The sequence below is a fragment of the Musca vetustissima genome, unplaced genomic scaffold, assembly GCF_032173495.1.
Source record: "Musca vetustissima isolate MV318-11 ecotype Yass unplaced genomic scaffold, APGP_CSIRO_Mvet_v1 utg2303, whole genome shotgun sequence".
NCBI lineage: Eukaryota > Metazoa > Arthropoda > Insecta > Diptera > Muscidae > Musca > Musca vetustissima.
Genome location: NW_026881770.1, coordinates 299,642 through 321,690, shown reverse-complemented (window position 1 = coordinate 321,690; position 22,049 = coordinate 299,642). Strand labels below are relative to the sequence as shown.

Here is a 22,049-nt window from a genome sequence, read left to right as displayed (position 1 = left end):
TATATCGGTCCACGTTTAGGCACCCCCCAAGTTTCGATATTTTGGGGTTCTTGAGCGCGATATTCAAGCAAATTCGCAGATTTATGGTATAGTGCGTTCTTATTGGGCGTTCTCTGGACGCGCTTTTCAAACAAATTCGCTGAAATTTGGTACAATGGGTTCTTATTGCCACATTAATCTACACACACATGTCCTCGGTAATCTATGCCAAATTTCATTTCATTAGGGCAGATTTAAAGTTGTTTTTGTGCAAATATTTAAATCAATTAAATCAAACTATTCATTATGCTACAACACACAGCGCTGTTCAAAATTGAGTCTCAATTGGACAACAGTTCATTATTTGGTGCACAATTAACATGAAGTCAGTCGAAAATACATATGGGATCAATATTTGCATCTGAACTAATTTTTACAATATAATATGGGAGCCGATCCGATTTTCACCAATTGATCCTGTGCCAAATTGCATCTCATTCGGATAATAAATGCCACCTGCACTTTGTTTGCAATTTAACATGGACAGACAGACGAACGGAAAGATGGAGATGTATAAATTGACTGCGAAAGTGATTCTATGCATTTTCTCAAAAGGAACCATGCATGACAATTTCGCTGACGAAACGTTGACGAAATTTATGGAATTTTCATTCATGACTAAACGCATGATATATCGTCGAAAATGTAGTTCTTCTCGAAATATGAAAGCAAAACAAAAATAGTTTGAATCGAGATATATTGACAGTAACAAATAGAAAATTCTTTATGAAAATATATATGTATGTATGTACATATGTATATAATTTTTTTCTGAAAATATATAAAAAAAAATTAGGATAAAGAAGACGTGTAACTGAATATAAAATTTTAGGCTTAACTCTATTTTAGTAAAAACTATTAGATTTTTCTGAAAAATATATCCGGTTCTATAATATGGGTATCATTCTAAAGAAAAAAAAACCTTTCCATTGAGTGGTAATATGATGGGGTTATCTAAAACCATTTTAGAGATATAGTCAGAAAACGGTTTTGGTCCCCGATTTTTTTTGAAAAATTCCCTAAAAGTCGAACTTGGGTCCATTATAGTCCCTCTCCAACCCATTTTGGAGATATAGTCAAAAAACTGCGTTTTGGTCCCCGATTTTTTTGAAAAACTCCCTAAAAGTCGAACTTGGGTCCATTATAGTCCCATCCCAGACTGATAGACCACGATTTGCCCCTTCCAAAATGGTGCGATATGTGGCTGCATCTGTTGTGGATCGAAAGATATAAGCCTTAGAACCCTATAAAAACAAGGAACATCTTTCTACATGACAGAATCTCCTTTTAAATCTCCAAAATGGTTTGATATAACCCATGATACCAATCAATGGAAAGGAATTTTTATAACCTTTAAAATGATACACATATTATAGAACCGGATATAACCGGGTACCCGTACCCGAACCCGAACTTCCGGGTCAAATAACCGGCTAACCGGGTACGTCCCCATAATTAGGGTAAAAATACCTAACTCTGGAAATTCAGAAAAATCTGATCGTTTTTACTAAACTAGAGTTGTTCCAAATTATTTATATCAAGGTGTATTTAATAAGGTGTATGCATCAGATACAACAACAAAAATTTTACAAAAACAACATTGTTGTCAAAGAAATTAAATTGTCATGCTGACAATAAGTTTTTGACAAAAATAAACAAAAACAATTATTAATTTATTTTTGTCAAGAACTATTCTTTGAGGAATAAATAATGAATTTGTGTATTCTTGGGTTATTGGCGATTTTAGGTCAGTGAAAAATAAAGTTTAAGACCTGGTCGCGATTAATTTTAAGTTTCCCACAATTAGTCCATGGCTCCTTGTGATGTTTATATTGTGGATTAAAATCTATTTTTTTTTTCTATGGAGTGGCTTCAAATCTTGCCTTCTTAAAGAAAATTGAAGGACATAAATCCCCGGCCAAAGACTAAATCATGGAAATTGTGTTGGCCGTATAAAATCTTTCCATAGGCGTAATTTACCTCCGCCGAGAATTGTGAGAAGCTCCAAGGGGCCGATTCCAATTTGGGCTAACATAATCTCCTCGATTTTATGAGTAGCTGGGATTTCTGGACAGATTTCCACACAACATAAAATATGTAGACCAATCGGCGAACGGGGTTATAACTGAGCCTTAGTTTCCTTTCCGTCCCCCTCTATGAATATAGCTTTCTTGAATTTTTATTATTAAAACTCCTAAATTTAAAGATCATTTTTGAAATCTAAATGTAATATTGAAAATGGTTTGGACAATTTACTTTACAAACAATAAAGAAAAAAGTTTGAAACCATATGATTGTCACTTACACCTTATTAAATACACCTTGGTTTTACTCTTAGATATTTTCGTTGACGAAATTTTCACACAAGTGTCGCAGTATTCATGCAAGACAACTTGTCGTTGACGACTACTTCGGTGACTAGACTCTCTACTTTTCGTTAACAACAGATTCACTTCTTGTCGTATTTGTTTCTGTCAATATTTCATAGTACACTCGATTCAGACTATTTTTGTTTTGTTTTCATATTTCATATTTCGAGAAGAACGAAATTTTCAATGACATATCATGTGTTTAGTCACGTATGACAATTCAATAAATTTCGTCAACGTTTCGTCAACGAAATTGTCATGCAAGAGAATATTTTCTACTGGGTCGTGTCAAGTTCGATATGACATTTGTTATTTATGTTAAACGAAAATACAACACGAGTTTATGAAATGTTTAACATTTGTTTTTGCTATAGTCCCTAAATCTGCAGACGATGGAAAAATATAGTATCAGCGTTTAATTTTTTTTTTAACCGTGTTTTCAAATATGAATTGGCATGAGAATTCCAATTATATTATTTTAAAAGAGTATTAATCGCGCGTTATCAATTATATATTATCAAATAAAACAAGTGAATAAGCGTTAAGTTCGGCCGGGCCGAACTTTGGATACCCTCCACCATAGATATACTGACAGGTACTAGAAATGAAAATATGGGAACATACCAAAAAGTGGACCTATACCGACATTTCTATGTAAACTATAATACAAATTTCAGAAATTTTTAATGGATAATTATACCCCAGCCTTATGGCTAATGAGGGTGTATACACTTTACACCGTGAAAATGTGCCTCATCGAAATATTGGTTCTAGACCCCATGTTTCTTTGGACCAAATCCGTTTCAGAAAATTTACATTTCATTCAAACTTTGCCAATCTTATTATTTCTTCCAATCTTAGTTCAAATTCGAAGATGGGGAATATCGGTCCACTCCTTCTGGTACCTCCCACACAGGGGCTAGGTTTAAATACGGGTTATAGTTCATATATTATAGAACCTTACGTTCTAGTTTTTTATCTCGATATCCTACATAGGTGATATAGTTACAACATAGTCTTAGAACCAAACCCAAAACGCGGAACAAATTGCATAACTATTTTAATATAAAAAAGGGGTTATATGGGGACTACCCCAAAAAGGGGGTGCATATTAAAACATTTTTGTAGAGAAACTTGTTACCATATTCGACTACAAAATACCAAATTTCAGCGAATTCGGTTGAAAAACGTGCTCAAGAACCTCAAAATAGCGAAAGTTGGGGGTACCCTTATATGGGGGCTACCAGAAAAATTGGACCTATATTTATAATTTTTGGTGGAGATATTTGGCACCTAATAGGAACTAAATGTACCAAATTTCAGCGAAATCGGTTGAAAAACGCACTCAAGAACCCCAAAATACCGACATTTCGGGGGTACCCTTATATGGGGGCTACCAGAAAAAATGGACCTATATTTATAATTTTTAGTGGAGTGATTTAATACCCAATAAGAATTCAAAGTACTAAATTACAGCCAATTCGGTTGAAAACTACGATCAAAACCCCCAAAATACTGAAAATTAGAGGGTACCGTTATATGGGGGCTACCAGAAAAATTGGACCTATATATATAAATTTGGTGGAGATATTTGGCACCTAATAGGAACCAAATGTACCAAATTTCAGCGAAATCGGTTGAAAAACGCACTCAAGAACCCCAAAATACCGACATTTGGGGGTACCCTTATATGGGGGCTACCAGAAAAAATGGACCTATATTTATAATTTTTAGTGGAGTGATTTGGTACCCAATAAGAACTCAAAGTACTAAATTACAGCCAATTCGGTTGAAAACTACGATCAAAACCCCCAAAATACTGAAAATTAGAGGGTAGCGTTATATGGGGGCTACCAGAAAAAATGGATCTATATGTATAATTTTTTGTTGAGAAATTGGGTACCCAATAGCAACTCAATATACCAAATTTCAGCGAATTCGGTTGAAAGACGCGCTCAAGAACCCCAAAATACCGAAAATTGGGGGGTACCCTTATATGGGAGCTATGCCTAAACGTGGACCGATATATCCCATCTTCGAACTTGACCTGCCTGCAGACAAAAGACGACTCTGTGCAAAATTTTGGCGATCTATCTCAACTCGTTTAGACGCTAGAGTGATTACAACAGACGGACAGACGGACGGACAGACGGACATGTTTAGATCGTCTTAGAATTTTACGCTGATCAAGTATATATATACTTTATAGGGTCGGAAATGATTATTTCGATGCGTTACAAACGGAAAAACAAAACTAATATACCCTCCATACTATGGTGGAGGGTATAAAAATAATAATAATAATAAAAACGCAAAAGAAGTTCGTTGCGATATGGTTTACAATTTACTTCAATTTCCTAATGGGAACATGTGAAGCAGTAAACGCTTTGCAATGAAAAATTCCTATTTTGAACACTATTTTTAACGTTTTTGTATGAGTTACCTCTACATATGGCAATAACTCAATTGGAGAAAAGATCTGGAAGCTATTGAATTATAAATTTACGAATGAAAAGTTCGTGTTTTTCAATTTTATTCTGAAAATTGCTTAGCATAATTACAGAAAGTAGTCTCATTTGAGAAATTGATAATGGCAACCCTTTTTAATTTGGAATTCATATCGACGCCCCCGAACCATAGTGTGCTAAGTCGGCTTAGCATATTTTAAAGTTCTTTACGTTTTTAAATACTACGGTCCTTAATTTATATTCTCTGAAATTTTGGTAATCATCGGCCAATCCAAACCAAAGTTATAAGCAAAAATGTACTTAGCATAGCCCGTAAGATATATGAAACTTCCATACTTTGAGAGCTTCTACTGAAAAACTCACTTTTCAGACTTAGCATACTATGGTTCAATTTCAAATAAAATGAAAAATAAATAAATACATTTTTATGTGTGTCGATTGGCATATTTTCAATAAATAAAAAAAATATATATTTTCTAAAGCTGAACATTGTTCTAAAGATTTAACCATGGTTGTTATATCTTATATTCATAAGTTTTAATGGCAAGAAACTTCAAAATATTTATAAATATAAATTATTTAGCAATTTTTGCCACTGGACACATGATATGCGTACATTTCGAAGGAAGATAATTCCATTTAAATTTTGAAAACAGAATACTGTCAAAGTCCCAATTTAGATTAGGCGAGTTTACTTGCGGCAAGTCTTTGTTTGTAGGAGAGAGTGGCAACGGGAATAGAAATGGAAAAAAATGCTCGTACCGACAATTTTCTGGCAATTCGTTTTGTGTATTTCTTTTTTTACATTTTATATTTATTTAAATGTGAAATAAGGTATTGGAAGAAAATATATTTTTGAATAGACGCATGAAGCAAGTTCAAAAGAGAACGATAAAAATTGCCGCAAGTAAACTTGTCTAATCTAAATCAGGAGAAAGGCAAGTTTACATAACATATGACTGCATGAGACAACCTTAGTTCCGTTCCAGAACCTAAAAGAATCTACCAATTTTACAACTTTTGCAACTTTTTACTCAAAAACCATTCCTGAAAATGGTGAAAATTGAAAAAAAAAACTTTTTGAAAATAAATAGAATTTATTGATATTTCTTATTTTTGTTTACATTACAATATACAATAACAATGTTCTATGTGGTTTTTTCTTACCTTGTATAATTGTACCATGTGCAAGGCCTATATAAGGTCGGCTAATAAGCAAATTCATAGAGACAACAGCTGCTTCTATTAAGTTAACGTCAAGTTAAAATAATGTTTTGATACCAACATAGTTCCCACTACCAACATATTTTCCATGTAAATGTTCCGATAAAAGTCCTGACATTTTCTCCTCCGACTTTTTTCCTATTCCTGATGTTTTCCCATATTTAATTCACAGTTAGTAAATATGCATTTTTTTGGATTACATATTTCCTTATGATAAACGACATATGTACACTGCGTATCGTAATTATGGATGCACCTTTTATTCAATTGGTATGTTAGTTGACAAATAAAATGGATCCATTAAGTTATTGACCACAAACACGTATTATTCAACAAAAATAATTCATTTACTCGTTGGGTTTCGCTTAATTTTGCACTTTCATACTCGCTTTGACATTAAAAACATGTGAGCCAAATTATGGCAGCCTATGTCAAGTGGCTCGGCAGTTAATGAGTTTATACCCAATTTTCGGTTAATACTCGGGTATTTACCCAAGTATTTTTATTATTATTTACCTATTGTATTACCGTTTCAATATAGTACCCTCTTTTAGGGAAGCATAAATTTATACAATCTTTCCAGTACACAATTATATTTGTTTCTTTTATTGAAGTTTTCATTTAAAGTTTAGTAAAAAATATTCCAGTTTTGTTAATTATTATGAAGTTACTCTTAGAAATTACGTATAATTTTAATATACACGGGTACAGAATGTACCAACGGTACACTTTTTCAGGTCGAAGAACTTATGCCAAAGAGCCAAAGGAATAATAACATTACATCGTCATACTTAAGTCGATGGCAGGAAAAAGGAAATTTCAATTGTTTTTTTTTAATAATATATAATATTTCTATTACATTATATGTTAATTATATATGTATATACAATGTTGATTTTGAAAAATTTTCCATCTATTTGTACACATTCCCCGTTATGAAATCAAAAAAATAATTTTAAAATAATAAATTGTTTTTTAAATAATAAATTGTGCAACACGCACCCACAACTTATATGATCAACTTAATTCTATTTTACATATACCAAAAAAAAAAGAAATATTTTCACATAAATTTATAAAAAAACGTAATCAACAGCAACATACGTTATGGACAAATTGGGAGGCAGTACATACAAATATATACATTCTAAAACTTGGATAGTATGCAAATATTATTTTAAGGAATTTATTTTACTTCTTAGTATTACATACGCAGCTATCCTATATACCATAATGATTAAAATCAAAGCAATGACATCATTCCAAAACTGACCATCCTCCATGGTTATGTCGGATAAGAACTTCTTGGGATATCTACATTAAGAATGATATTATAGTATACACATAAAATGCGAGGAGTCATAGCTTACTTATAGTGACAATATCGGGCTTCGTTGCAATTCAAACATTCTCGATTGTTACCATATATAGCACCTACATAACCTTCCAGCCCGTAACGCAGCTGTGATACGTAGGTACCCCATTTTAAATAGAATGGAAGATCTTGTAAGGGTATACCGAAACCAGAAAACATCATCATCGGAACAGTAACGACTGGAGCTACAAATGTCCCATTGACTACATTAAACCAGGCACCAATCATAAGACCCAGACTTTGGCCAGCTAATACGACCAATACACTAATGGCAAGGAACATCATGTAGCGATTCCATTCCATGGGCTGTCCACTTGAAAAATATATTATATTCGTAAAGAGAAGAGTGCCAAAAATCTTGAAATGTAAATGTAGGAATATTAAGAAACGAAATTTACAAGTGTCTATAAAACATACCGAAATGGGAAGATCTAAAAGTGTTATCGACATATAATAGGCTTTCAAAGAATACCATTGATTAAAATGCTCCTTTATAACTGTTGGCATTTCCATTGGAACTAAAATTGTAAAATCAATGTTCAAAATAAGAAACAATTAATTAGTGTACGATTCATTATCCCGTACTGCAAGAATCTACAAAATTTAACTCCCGTAAAGTACGGTTATATGTATATTTGTAAAATGTTCGTTATAATCTAATAAAAAACCAGTAAGGAAAGTAGTAAAGCCGGACTGGGCCGACTATATGATACCCTTCACCACTATGTATATATTGAAAAGATGCATCCTAACAGAAGGGCCATTAAGATGAAATTGGGTGAACTAAAATATGTGACTTAGATCAATCCATAAACAAACAGTTCATTGTTACAATGTGACAAAATTATGTAAATCGATTTAAAGCAAATATTAATCGTACACCCGTTGAATGGTTGGAACACGAAGTCGGTTCGAAATATATATGGGCTACATCTGTACTTCCACACGCAACTACGTCATTCTATTCTAAAAAAAGCATGAAGAGTATGGTGCAACATTTAGATAAAATCAGATGAAAATAGATATGAAAGCTATATCCAAATATGAACGGATTTCAACGATACTTGTCACAGTTTAGTACATTATGCCAAATTTCGTGCAAATCGAATGCTTTTCAGGGACTTTGGTGCACCATTTACCTAAAATCGGGCGAAACTATATATGGGATCTATATCTAAATCTGAACCAATTTTCACGAAACTTAGCACACGTCATTCTAGACTTAATTTAGTACACTATACCAAATTTCGTGTAAATCGAAAGACATATAGGGAATTTGGTGCACCATTTACATTAAATCGGACGAAAATATATATGGGAGCTATATCTAAATCTGGACCGATTTTCACGAAATTTGGCACACATCATTATAGACTTAATTTATCGAAAAATATAAAGGGACTTTGGTGTACCATTTACATTAAATCGGACGAAAATATATAAGGGAGCAATATCTAAATCTGAACCGATTTTTCCCAATTTCAATAGGGTTCGTCCATGGGCCGAATAACGGCCTATGCCAAATTTCAACCAATTCGGACCATAAATGCGACCTGTACTTTGTTTGCAATTTAACATGGACAGACAGACGGACGGACATGCATAAATCGACTCAGAAAGTGATTCTGTGCATATTCTCAAAAGGAACCATGGGTCTATCTCGATTCCTTTTGCCTGTTACAAACATATGCACAAAGACATAATACCCTGTACCACAGTGTGGTGAAGGGTATAAAAATTAACACTGAAAGTTGGGACCAACAGATTTGTAAAGACAGAGAAGTTTATCGTTAGTTTTATACTAAGCAAAATTGACATTTGATAGGAAAAAAATGTATCGTTATAGATTTAATTGGTAAATCGAGTTGAATTTTCTTCGATTTACATTTCAAAATAAAAACCACTCAAACCATCGATTTGTTCGAAATCATATGCTAAATCGAGATAATTTGTGTTTGTATAATAATTGTTTGTTTTTTACCAAAAAATTCATCAGGGTTTAGGAAAAATGCGTTAAAATTCAAAATACAGTGAAGTACGGTTATACCGAACTAGTAGGGGTCAAGTAAATTAGTTCGATATAGACGAAGTTCGTTATATCCAGGTTGTCTTACTAATGTTTAGCAGAAAAAAATATATTAAGTTCAAAAATATGTAATTTTTGTGTTCTTTTTGTCAATACTCCACTTTTCCTTTGACGAGCTATAAATTAATTTTTGAGCAGGTTCGTCACCGTGAAGTATAGTATGACAAATGTGGAATCAGATTTTGAAAATCAATTAAAATGGATCCAAAATAGAGCATTAAATGTAAGGAAACCCTAAATATTTCATATCTTTGCAGTATTTGAAATCAAAATAGCATAACATCGTATTTTTTATGTGTTGTAATTATTGAATGTCCACGTTACGCACTTCCAACACACAACATACATGCGTAGAGTAATTGCGATGTGTTCGCCTACAGTAACCTACACACAAGAGATGTAAATAGTCGTAGTATTAAGTTTTCGTGTTTAGTGTGTAAGTTTGTAAATAGTCACTCTCAATAAAGCCGCCAGCCAGAGCACAACGCGTCTTTCCTTTCATCCACTAGTAGCAGATCAAGAATAATATTTTCAACAGGTTATGGGCCCAGGCATAGCCAACATACAGACATAGCTGAGACCCAGAGTCGCTTAGAGGAAATAGTAAATCGTGTGTATCCAGGATGACTCTGAAGAAGGATCACTGATGTAAATAGAAATGCTGAGTGAATAAGCTACCGGGAGGCCGCTGGTGAAGAAATCGTGTTTTCGTGTGTCGAAAACCAACGAGATTTTGTTACAAGTGTGTCAGTAACAACCGGCCCCGAAAAAGTGAATCCTTGGAAACCTAGTGGATTGCGTGAGTCCAATGGTTAGCTGTGTGTCGGAAACCAAGCAGCTCGTTACAGTGTGTTAGTAACGATGGAGCTTGGACTACACAATACAATATAGAAAGGAAGACAGTGGAAAGTGTCCGATCTGTGTGATCGAAGAGTGCTCAAAAGAAAAAGAGAATTGAGAGTCATTCCAGTTTGTATAACCGAGTGTCGGGTATGTTATGTCGTGTGTCGACAACATACGCATCTGGAATCATGCATGTGTTGCATTTGAATTGTCAGAGGACCATTTTGGCTGGTTAAGAATCTGCGAAAGAAATCAATGCTGGTCCACCAATGTGTTTGGGAGGAGATTTCTGTGGATGATGTAGCAGATTGGAAGAACTCGAGCAAAGAGTGAATGGCAACAACAACAAAAGGGTGCGATTGCCGAGGCGCACAATAAAATTCAGCAACAACAACAACGCAGGTAGTGACAAAAACAGTTCGCGCACAAGAAGTGGCAGCAGAGACTACAGGCAGCGAAAAAGGTTGAGCAGAGAAATCCCCACGAGCATGCGTACACCGTTATAGTGCGAATGACAACAACAACGCAAGCAAGAGCGTTCTGTGTTTGGATAGCGGTGCGTATTTTATGATGCGTAAATTGTTTACGAGAAGTCTCTGGCGGAATGGAAGGGGTAGGCTCAAATAGCGTGTTGATTGTGTACCTGCAAGTCAATGTAATGACGGTTGACAATGAAGCGGTAAAGAGGTCGTAAAGAAAAATGTGCGCAGATTGACGACGAGCAATTGGAGTTTGCAGACCGCAAGAGGGGAGTTGTATTTGTAATCAGAATGTGTTTCTGCAGAGAACAAAACAACCCGAAGTGCCAACACCGTTACGGTCGATATGATGGGGAGAGCCCACAACGGACGGTTTCGAATGTGTTTCGATGAGATGAAGGCACAGTTAGGTCAACCATTGTCCAGCCTATGGAAGGGGGACAATATGCAGGAGGAGTTGTATAGCTGATTATACTTATGAATAATACTGTGTGTATTTTTTGTAATATGTTTACAAATGTTTAATTTGAATAAATAAAGATTTTTGAGGGTTTGATATTAGGGCATGTATGTATGTGTGTTGAGGAGGAGTGTTGTAATTATTGAATGTCCACGTTACGCACTTCCAACACACAACATACATGCGTAGAGAAATTGCGATGTGTTCGCCTACAGTAACCTACACACAAGAGATGTAAATAGTCGTAGTATTAAGTTTTCGTGTTTAGTGTGTAAGTTTGTAAATAGTCACTCTCAATAAAGCCGCCAGCCAGAGCACAACACGTCTTTCCTTTCATCCACTAGTAGCAGATCAAGAATAATCACCCCTATTCCGTATGTCGTCGTCGACACGAAACGACGTCGAAGAGAGTCGTCTTTTGCAAATTGGTATTCCCTATGTCGTTGTCGACATTTATCGATAACTATTGAAACATTTTTGGTATTCCGTAACAATGTGTGACGACGACGATGTCGAAATTTCTTCGTCATAGCTTTTGTTGACGACTGAAGCGTTTGAACATTTTTTTTTAGAAATTAAAAAAAAAACATGACCGGACAAGAACAGGATACATCATTCTAGAATCTATTCAATACTTAATGCAAAATAAAGTGTAAATAAAGAAAAATATATGGGATCTATATATAAATCTGAACCGATTTTGACCAATATCAACAGGAATCGTCTATTCGCCAAATAAAATTTCATCCCAATTGGATGCACTTTTCCAAATTTCATCCCATTCGGATCATAATGGTGGCATGTAACTTGTTTAAAATAATACATGGATGGAGGGACATGCATAAATCGACTGAAAAATAATTCTATGTACATATATAATAAAAAGAAACTATGGGTTTATCTCGTTTCTGTTTGGTCGTTGCAAACACATTTACCCTGTGCCACAGTGCGGTGAAGGATACAAACACATTTTTGCCCAAAAATATGCAACATTTTTTGTTTTTATTGATATTATCGATAAATAGTCGACATCGTCGCATGAGTGTTACGGAATACCAAATCAGTGTCGAAGTGATGTCGATGTCGATGCGAAGTGATGTCGAAAGAGAAACGTCGTCGACAACGACGACGACATACGGAATAGGGGTGAATATTTTCAACATTATGTATTATGGATTTTAAAATATGGCATACCTCAAAAAATTGTAATTATAGCATATTTAATTGAAAATGGTATTCAAAATCCCCGTTTATATGGGGCCTACCCCGAAACCTAAGACAATATTCATAGTTTTTGGTATGAAGATTGCAAACCCAATTTAAATTCAAAATACTAAATTACAGTCAATTTGGTTGAAAACCGCGAACAATATAAAAAAACAGCATTAAGGGGATACCGTTTTATTAGGGCTACCCCAAATAGTGGACCAAAATTATTCATTTTTGGTACGATATGCTCTACGCAATGCGAACTTATAATACCAAATTACAGCCAATTTGGTTGAAGGACTCAAATAGAGATAGTCAATAGAGACAAACAGTCCTGATTATAGAATCCACAATGAGTTGTATAATATATTCCTGATTGCCGAATAATCCGGATTAGATTATCCACATTTTTCTGCAATGCTATCACCAGAATGTTGGATAATAATACCAACTGAAAGCAACATATCAACTATACCCAAGACAGAAAATTTAAAATTCTTGCAAAGCTTTTACCGTACAAAGTGTAAGAGGTCTGGAATTGTCAAGTGGCCCATGAATTGTTACATTTGTATAAAAAAAATTCAAAAATACAATCGAATATTGTAAAATTAATTCAACATTCATGTGAAAACATCTTGTCTAGTACTAAAATCGTTACTAGGACGATTCTCCTATTTTCTGAACTTTTGAGACATTTAAAGGTTTACCTACACGTGAGCACTGTTAACATCATCGTTACCATGGAATTATGAATAAGCATGCTAAATAACAGCTTATAGTTGTCCATCACTCGCGAACCTTCTTTTCCAGAATTAGCGTACAGTGCACCCAACATTATGGCAACAATCACATTCACAAAAATTCGAAGATGCGTTAGAGTAGTATTGCGCTTTGAGCTAATGTAACCTCGTCGCAGTAGTGCCGCCAATTGGTTTAGAAAGCCGGTGTACTCCATGCCACTTTTCTGCATTTTCGATGGTAATAATCTATTGTTGTGCACAATGTCACTGCAACTAATAGTATTTGTAGACTGATTGAACCAATCTATGCTGCTGCCATTTTCTGCAGCTGACTTTAATACATCCAATTTATCCAGACCGTATTCTCCACATGCCAATTCTATAACTATATACAACATATGTTTGATTTTATTTCATGGTTCAAGTCCACAAATCGTACTCACTAAAATCAGCAGGGTTATGATACCTTGGACAGGTTAGATAATTAGCATGAAGAAAGTGAACCATCATCTCCGTACCACCTTGGTAAATACAGTTGCCGCCAGCTAATACATAGACGTGATCAAATATCTGGAAGAGTTTAGCAGATGGTTGATGAATAGTACATACTATGGTACGGCCATGCCTTGTAAGGTTTTTGCATAATTCTAAAACTTTGGTACACACACTGCTGTCTAGACCCCTAGAAATATATGAAAATGTTAAAGAAGCTAATTTTGTAAATAACAATACAAATTAATTAATAAGTTGTATATTTGATAATTGTATCACATAGAGTTTTTAGAGATGGTGAAAGGGAAAAGAAAGTGTCAAAAAACTGGACAATTATGTTTATTCGTCTGTTCAATACAAAAACATAATTATCGGGAAGTTAAAAAAAATCGATTTCGTTCTGTTTATAATCATGAAGGCAAACAGCATGATATACAAAACGAATGATTTGTAGGTGTGGTTTTCTTTTGTTTCGTTTGAAAAATACGATACGAAACGATTGCAAACGTTTCATATCATTTCTTTTCATACTGTGCTAAAAATATAAGACACATTCAGCATTTTGAAAGTCGGGAGGTAACCTAAATAAGGATGAACATATTAGAATTACTGCTATAAATGTGACGAATATTTTTAATAACCTTCAGTCGATTTCATAGGATGTAGCAAGTCAGAATATTTTACATATTCTTATTCCAAGTTTGTATCAAATCTTGCATAGTGTCAAAGAATGAAATATTTTACGTCAAATTTCACTAGGAGTCTCAAACCAAACTATATATTTAGCAAGAAATTATTTGTTGACTTCAGTAAGTATTTTGTCAAACACAATTCTAAGTCGAATTTCACTATTAGTCCTGATTTATATTAGGCGAGTTTACTTGCGGCAATTTTTATCGTTCTCTTTTGAACTTGCTTCATGCGTCTATACAAGCCAATTCGGTTGCAAACATATATTTTCTGAATTGAATTATTTTTTCTGAAATGACACTACAAACAAAATACATAAAACGAATTGCCAGAAAATTGTCGGTACGAGCAATTTTTTCCATTTCTATTCCCTCGTTCGACGTTTTTCACCACAAAAGTAGAAGACATGTATATATGAAAATAAAAACAAAACATTCAGAAAATATGAAATTTCGAATGTGAACATAAAATATTTGGATTAATTTAATACATTTTCAACTTTGTTTTGCGGATTGTATTATTTGCCTGATTATATGGATTCGACGTATTTGGATAATACGGCCGCACACAACATTTTACAAAAGTGGGGAAGTTGAATTTTTCTGTACGCCCCGTCGAATTATAGGTAACGTTCTTAGTTGCAAAAGAAAAAAAATTAAATACAATATGTATTTGTAACCCAGTGAGGGGAGCAGTATAGTCGGACGTGGCCGACCATATGAGACCCTACACAACTACCACTGAGCTCTAAGTTTCTGCCAGGGCAATATTTCGCGATAATTGTACTGTCTTGAGCGATTAGATTTCAATAGCTCCTCTGCGTTATCTTTTCTGAATCATGTTTTCCTGGGCTGAAAATGCACTCCAAAAGGTTCAAATTTTGTTATTTTACCCAAAAATGTTTTGATTTATTTGTTTCGATTGGCTGCCTTGAAAATTAACTGTCAATATGCTAATTTTTAAGGCAATGCTGTAGAAAAAAAAATTTATTGTTGTCAAATTTCTTTACGTTTAGAAATAAAGGCAAAATTCAACATTTCTTCAAATTTGGAATCATTTGTAATGTTAATCCTAAAAAATATTGTAAACAAATGTCAATATTTTCTTCCTACACACAGACAAACAATAATTGTGCCATCTAAATTAAGTTTTTAATGCAAATTAAGCAGAAAAAATAAGGTTTTCAAATGGAACATTTGTAATGTTCGACTCATAATTGTGCCATCTAAAGTCAGCAGAAAAAATAAGGTTTTCGGTAAAATTCATCCCCGAAATCTTATTTGACCATCATAGTAAAATATAAATGTCGTATGCAACAAAATTTCTATTTTGTTCAAATTTCGCACTTCTTCATACTTTCAACGCCGATACACGTGTCTTCTATTTTTAGCCCACCTATATATATATTTTTTTGGAATTTCCCGATAATTACACTGTGCTACAAAACAGCAAAAAAGGGGTTCTAATCTGTTTAGTTGGAGTCCCTGGAACACGAAAATACCTTTGGTTTTTCTGGGTCACTTCGAAAATTAGTTTTATAATGGTAAATGTAGAGAAAAACGTGGTCTCATAGATTTTCAATTTGAAATGCGAATAATATATTTACTTTATAACGGATTTATGTTGAGGATTGGCTGAGTTACAGTGGTTGAAACGAGAAAAATACGCATAAAAAATTGTGATATAAAGCAGTAATTAAATTAAATAAGCTTTCGAAAATGAGAAAAATCAATCAAATCAAAATAAATCCGTTAGAAATGAAAGGAGTTATTCGAGTTTCAAATTGAAAATCTATGAAACCATGTTTTTCTCTACATTTAACGTTATAAAATTAATTGTCTAAGTGACCCAGAAAAACCAAAGTTATTTTCGTGGTCCAGGGACTACCACAGAATTGGTACATTAGAACCCCTGAATAATTTTCGTGACGCACAGTGATATCAAAAAAAATGTAATTTGTTGCACAATGTTCTGAGAATAGAAATTTCATTTTATTATCATTCTATCCATCACCACTCATTTTGTATATTGTATATATTGTTTTGTAAATGTGAAAACGGGTTTTCTTATTTTTTCAACAATAATAGAAAAAAAATCCACAATACTTTTTTATATTGTTATGGCTAGCTCAGTAGATGGAACCTCTAAGTTCTTATTTAAATCAAGGGCGGTGTGAAAAGTATAACAAAAAGTATAAAAATGAGAAATGCGATGATGAATTCCAATTCGAATTTATAATGCAAAATTTTTATTATTCAGAAAGATTTTACAAATTATGGCTATACCATGGTACAATTTTACAAGGTAACTGCAATATTCAGATGATTTGATTCAAACGTAATACTCGTGTCAATTTGAATATAATAAATTATGTTTTATAAAGTGGCCCGGCTACACATTGATATCGAAATTATTTATTATCAATTTCGCATTTAATTTTAATCGAGGCAGCTGATTGTAAGTTTATATGTAAAATATAATAGAAGATAGAAATAAATACAAATTTCAAATGAAAAAACAATACAAAATTTTGTTGAAAAAATGTTATAAAATAGTTAAAGAAGCAATACAGTCGAACGGGCAGACTGTGTTGCTTCTTTATTGTATATATTGTTTGATTTTGATTGATCAAAGCGGAAGGTGTTCGATTTATTATAAAAATACCAATTACAGTGACTTCCGTTGACATTTTTCCAAACTGTAGACAAATATGTACCATTTTAGTAGAAGTTATATCTGTGAAAGCGTTTAGGCTCTGTAATGTTTTCAACTGGTTTTAGAAAACGATTTCGAGGTTTTGCATACGTTAAGTCTTCTATTTTATAGCGAAACAAAAGTTAATTCTGAGAGGCAATAAAATCCACCGAAAAATATGTTCAGCATTGGTCCATCTCTTGGTATCTGCAATTATATATATAGATATCTAAAATTTTATTTTAGTAGTTTTTTGCATTCTAAAATATATTTTTAATTTATAACTTTAGGTCTTAAACAAAATTATACTATTTAAAAAAACTTGAACAATTTTGAAATACTTCAAAAATGAATTGTTCTGATTGGTGGAATGAAATTCGCTTCATATTTGAAATGTTACGGCGAATAAATTATAATTCGCCCTGTTAACTATTTTCGCATATCATGTTCCCAATTAGCCGATGCGGCTACCTTATATATCTTGTTTATTTATATTTTCGTCATATAAAAGTGACACTAATGTTACAAACTATAACAATTTTCTATGTGGTTGTTGCTGAATTGCATTTCTTGAAGTTTTGCAGTAACCTTGTGTACATGGACTATACCAAGGTTTTTGACACATAAATTTAAGACTTTTCAAAAGTTGTATGAACTGGCTGACTTAACCGCAAGTTTGAGTAAGAGATCTGTTAACATGATGAAATAGTGAATGTATTACTAAATTGTATTTATTTTGGACTGTTATTCCTTAATAATGTAAATAAATGCAACAACTTACGTAGTCGGTTCGTCTAAAAACATAACTGTTGGGTTGTTGACAAGTTCCATAGCAATTGAAAGCCTCTTTTTTTGGCCACCCGATAAAGATTTGGTTCGCGTTTGGCCATGTTCATATAATCCCAACAACATTAGTATATCCTTGATCTGGAAGAATATAATTATTAAAAAAAAAAACAGTAAGAAAAGTAGTAAAATCGGACTGGGCCGACTATATGGTACCCTTCACCACTTTGGGTATATTATACAAATGTATCCTAAAATACGTCTCCTTTTCGAAGGAACCTTGACATAAAATAAAATGAAAAAAAATAAAATAAAGTTGATCTTAAATACTTAAATATGTATTCGTTATCTATATCTAAAACGACTAACATCAATCCCTACACTTGTCAGTCTGCAACCTATGCACATTGTATCAATCGGCCTAGCTATGGACTTTACTGAAAATCGGACGAATATATATATATATATATAGGAGGTGTATGTAAATCTGAACCGATTTTTACGAAATTTGCGCACATCATACGGGACTTTGGTACACCATTAACCTAAAATCAGGCGAAACTATATATGGGAGTTATATCTAAATCAGAACCGAATTTAACGAAACTTAGCACACATCATTCTAGAGTTAGTTCAGTACGCTTTGCCAAAATTCGTGCAAATTGAACGGTTTTCAGGGACTTACCTAAAATGGAGGTAAAAGGTACCTAAAAAGCTATATCTAAATCGGAACCAATTTCACGAAACTAAGGACACGTCTTTCTACACTTAATTCAGTATGCTATGCCAAAATTCGGCAAATTGAATGATTTTGGGGGAATTTGCTGCACCATTTACCTAAAATCGAGCTAAACTATATATGGGAGCTATATCTAAATCGGAACCGATTTTCACGAAACTTAGCACACATCGGAACCAATTTCACGAAACTAAGGACACGTCATTCTACACTTAATTCAGTACGCTTTGCCAAAATTCGTGCAAATTGAATGAATTTCAGGGAATTTGCTGCACCATTTACTTAAAATCGGGCAAAACTATATATGGGAGCTATATCTAAATCGGAACCGATTTTCTCCAAATAAGTGAACTGTGCCAAATTTCATCCAAATCGGATTATAAATGCGACCTGTACTTTGTTTACAATTTAACATCAACAGACGGATGGACGGACATGCATAAATCGACTCAGAAAATGATTCTATGCAAATTCTCAAAAGGAACCATGGGTCTATCTCGATTCCTTTTGCCTATTACAAACATATGCACAAAGACATCATTATATCATCAGCATTATCTTTTATATCAGGCATATATAAAAATCTATATCGATCAATTTGCCCGAACATTATTATTCGATGGAATTGAGTCCAGAATGACGCTTGCCAACCATAGAACAATTAATATAGTCACCATATGTACTTTCTTTCGATTTCATGTAAAACGTGTAATCAAAATGACATTTTGCACACAATGTGATGGAGTTTACCATCCTTTATAACTACTCGAAGCTTTTTATTTATAAACTTTTTACTAGATAACATTGGACGAGTAATATTGATTTCCCAGAATTCTAACTGCTATTGAGTTGGTTTTGAATTTTCATCAATTGTAATGAGTTCAGTTCTAATGATCAAATCGCAAATAACCAAAAGGTCATAAAATATTTAATACTTACTCTGGTTTTCTTCATATCCGTGGACACATTTGAACCCAGTTTAAGATCTGCAGCTATTCGCATATTTTCATTAACCGTTAATAGTGCTTGCAGGCAATTGTCCTGTGTTATGTAACACGACATTCGTCGAAATTCAGCTAAGAATATGCATTTTTTATTTATAAATTACAATCTATTCAATATTTTCGACAACTTACACAAATCGAGAGGCCTTTTATTGAGCGAAATAGAACCTTCTACTCCTGTTGTTTTATAGCCAGATAAGACATCCAATAAGGTAGATTTTCCAGCTCCAGAAGGTCCCATAATTGCAATCAATTGACCTCCCGAGAATTGTCCACTTATATTATGTAGAATCTCTTTACATTCTTTGAATTACAAATAAATTATAAATTGTATTTGTTATAATTTATCAAAGAGAATTCCGTTAGCGAACCTCTTCGTAGCCCTGATTTCACTGCCAGTGAAATATTTCTAAATTCTATATCTACTGGCTCCCTTGTGGGTAAGTTTGAAAAATGTGATGAATCCGTATCAGTTTCGGTGTCCATAATAATTGATGATGAATTGGCAATCGGATGTTCCATTATTATTGCGGCGTCCGGGTTATTTGATTGTCCTTTAATAACCAGTTCTGCATCTGGTGAAGGTTATAATTTCGTACAAAGTCTTGTCTAAAAAATACAAATATCATCTTTCAAGAAATATGACTCTGAAAACCTAGTAAATTCTTAATAAATATGTAGAGGTCCCAAACATATTCTATATGGATTTGACGCAAAAGCATTATTCTGAAACAACCATAACCTGGTACTCATGAATGAATGCATAGGCAATAAAAAGTTCTGGCCAATTATGTCAAATTGAGTTTTTTAATTGAATTCTTCAATATTTGTTTTCGAATAATTTGAGTTTTCCATTCGGAATATTTGTATATAAAGGAAACAGTGGTGTTAAACGATTTTGATTGGATAAAGTATTGTAAAATGCTTAGCTCAAATTGTTGTCCCCTAGGAAAGTCTGTTTATGTCATCCAAACAAATATTTGTAATAAAATATGAAATAATTTACAGTCAATTAGTAAAACGTGGAATAATTTACAGTCAATTAGTAAAACGTGGTTTACATTTATTAAAATAATAACAAAAGGTAATTTTATAATGAATCTAGAAATCGGAATAAGTTATTATAATTGAACTTAATTTACCTGTGTGTCGACGATTTTTCTGAACCTAAACATTATTTGTTTACTGTCATCATAAATTTCCCTTTGACACTTTCATGATAATCATCTTTTGAAACGGGTTCACTCTTTTGTACATTGTGCAAAGTTTACATGTATTTATAAAGATTAGGTCAACAAAAAGTCTTTCAACGGCTGCATAAAACCAAAAAGGTTTAGGTGTATGTGAGAAAAAATCATCGCTTCAACAAAAATCAGCCCTGACTACCTTGGGTGTGATCAGTAATTATTAGTTGGAAAAGTACACAGACAAATTTTTATTTTTGTTCTTGCATTTGAAAACTATTGAATATAAAAACAAACAACATATGAAAACAGTTGCAAGTTTTCTTTGAATGTGAGAGAGTGCTGCCGCAAGATAATTGACTGATAATTGATCATTTGTATGATACATCATGGTAAATTCAGCAAGATTAAGAAAATAAACCCTGATTGGTCCTTTAATCATGATCAAATGTTATAAGTAAATCCGCTTTTACGTCGGGTGATAACTTAAAAAAGGGGGTTGAAAATTTCTCCTTATCAAGACTTTTGTAAATATTCAGATTAGGATTTCTCGGTCAGAAAATCCTACAAAATGTATGTCATAAAGTTTCAATATACTACTAAATGTTAAACTAAAAAAAATTTAAAAATCTTATAAAAATCCTATTTTAGGGTTATAATCATACTTATTTTTAGAAGAATTTTATCAATAACAAAAATATTCTCCAACAAATATTAGTATACGTCATTTTTTTTTTCAAAAACAAAAAAATGATTTAAAACCCTCCATCGCACTATAGGCAATTTGCCCTATTTTTGAGGCAAAAATTAATAACAGCGGTATTTTAAATGATTTATATGTGAAAGAAAGAGAAAATTCAGTTTTTAACGATTAGATTTTTAAAGGAATAATTATTACAATGTCGTATGTTTTTTCAGAATTCATTACTAACGATTAATTCAGTACCCTTAAAAATTAGTGAGAAAACGAGGCTTTCTACATAGTAAACACAGGATATACTGAACAAAATTTGTTTCATATGTGACTTTTTTATTTATAATCAATGCTGAAAAAAGTAAATTATTGATGGTTTATATTCTAAGGGGAACTCAAGTCCGCCATTTCCTCTTCTCCACTTTCTAGATTTTTTTCTCATAATCTTTCCTTTGACAACCTATTTGCGGTTTA

The 22,049-nt window shown here is 33.1% G+C and overlaps 1 protein-coding gene across 1 annotated transcript; it reads right to left on the bottom strand.

Moving 5' to 3' along the window:
* Positions 1-7,272: 7,272 nt before the first annotated feature.
* On the bottom strand, positions 7,273-20,219 carry LOC133327754 (ATP-binding cassette sub-family G member 1-like). Its single transcript, XM_061536295.1, has 9 exons — positions 20,069-20,219; positions 19,830-20,000; positions 19,633-19,769; positions 17,950-18,095; positions 13,736-13,974; positions 13,264-13,677; positions 7,893-7,993; positions 7,471-7,832; positions 7,273-7,414 (listed from the first exon to the last, which is right to left on the bottom strand). Exons 1-9 carry the CDS (start codon positions 20,217-20,219, stop codon positions 7,273-7,275), a joined length of 1,863 nt encoding a protein of 620 aa, XP_061392279.1.
* Positions 20,220-22,049: the final 1,830 nt, after the last annotated feature.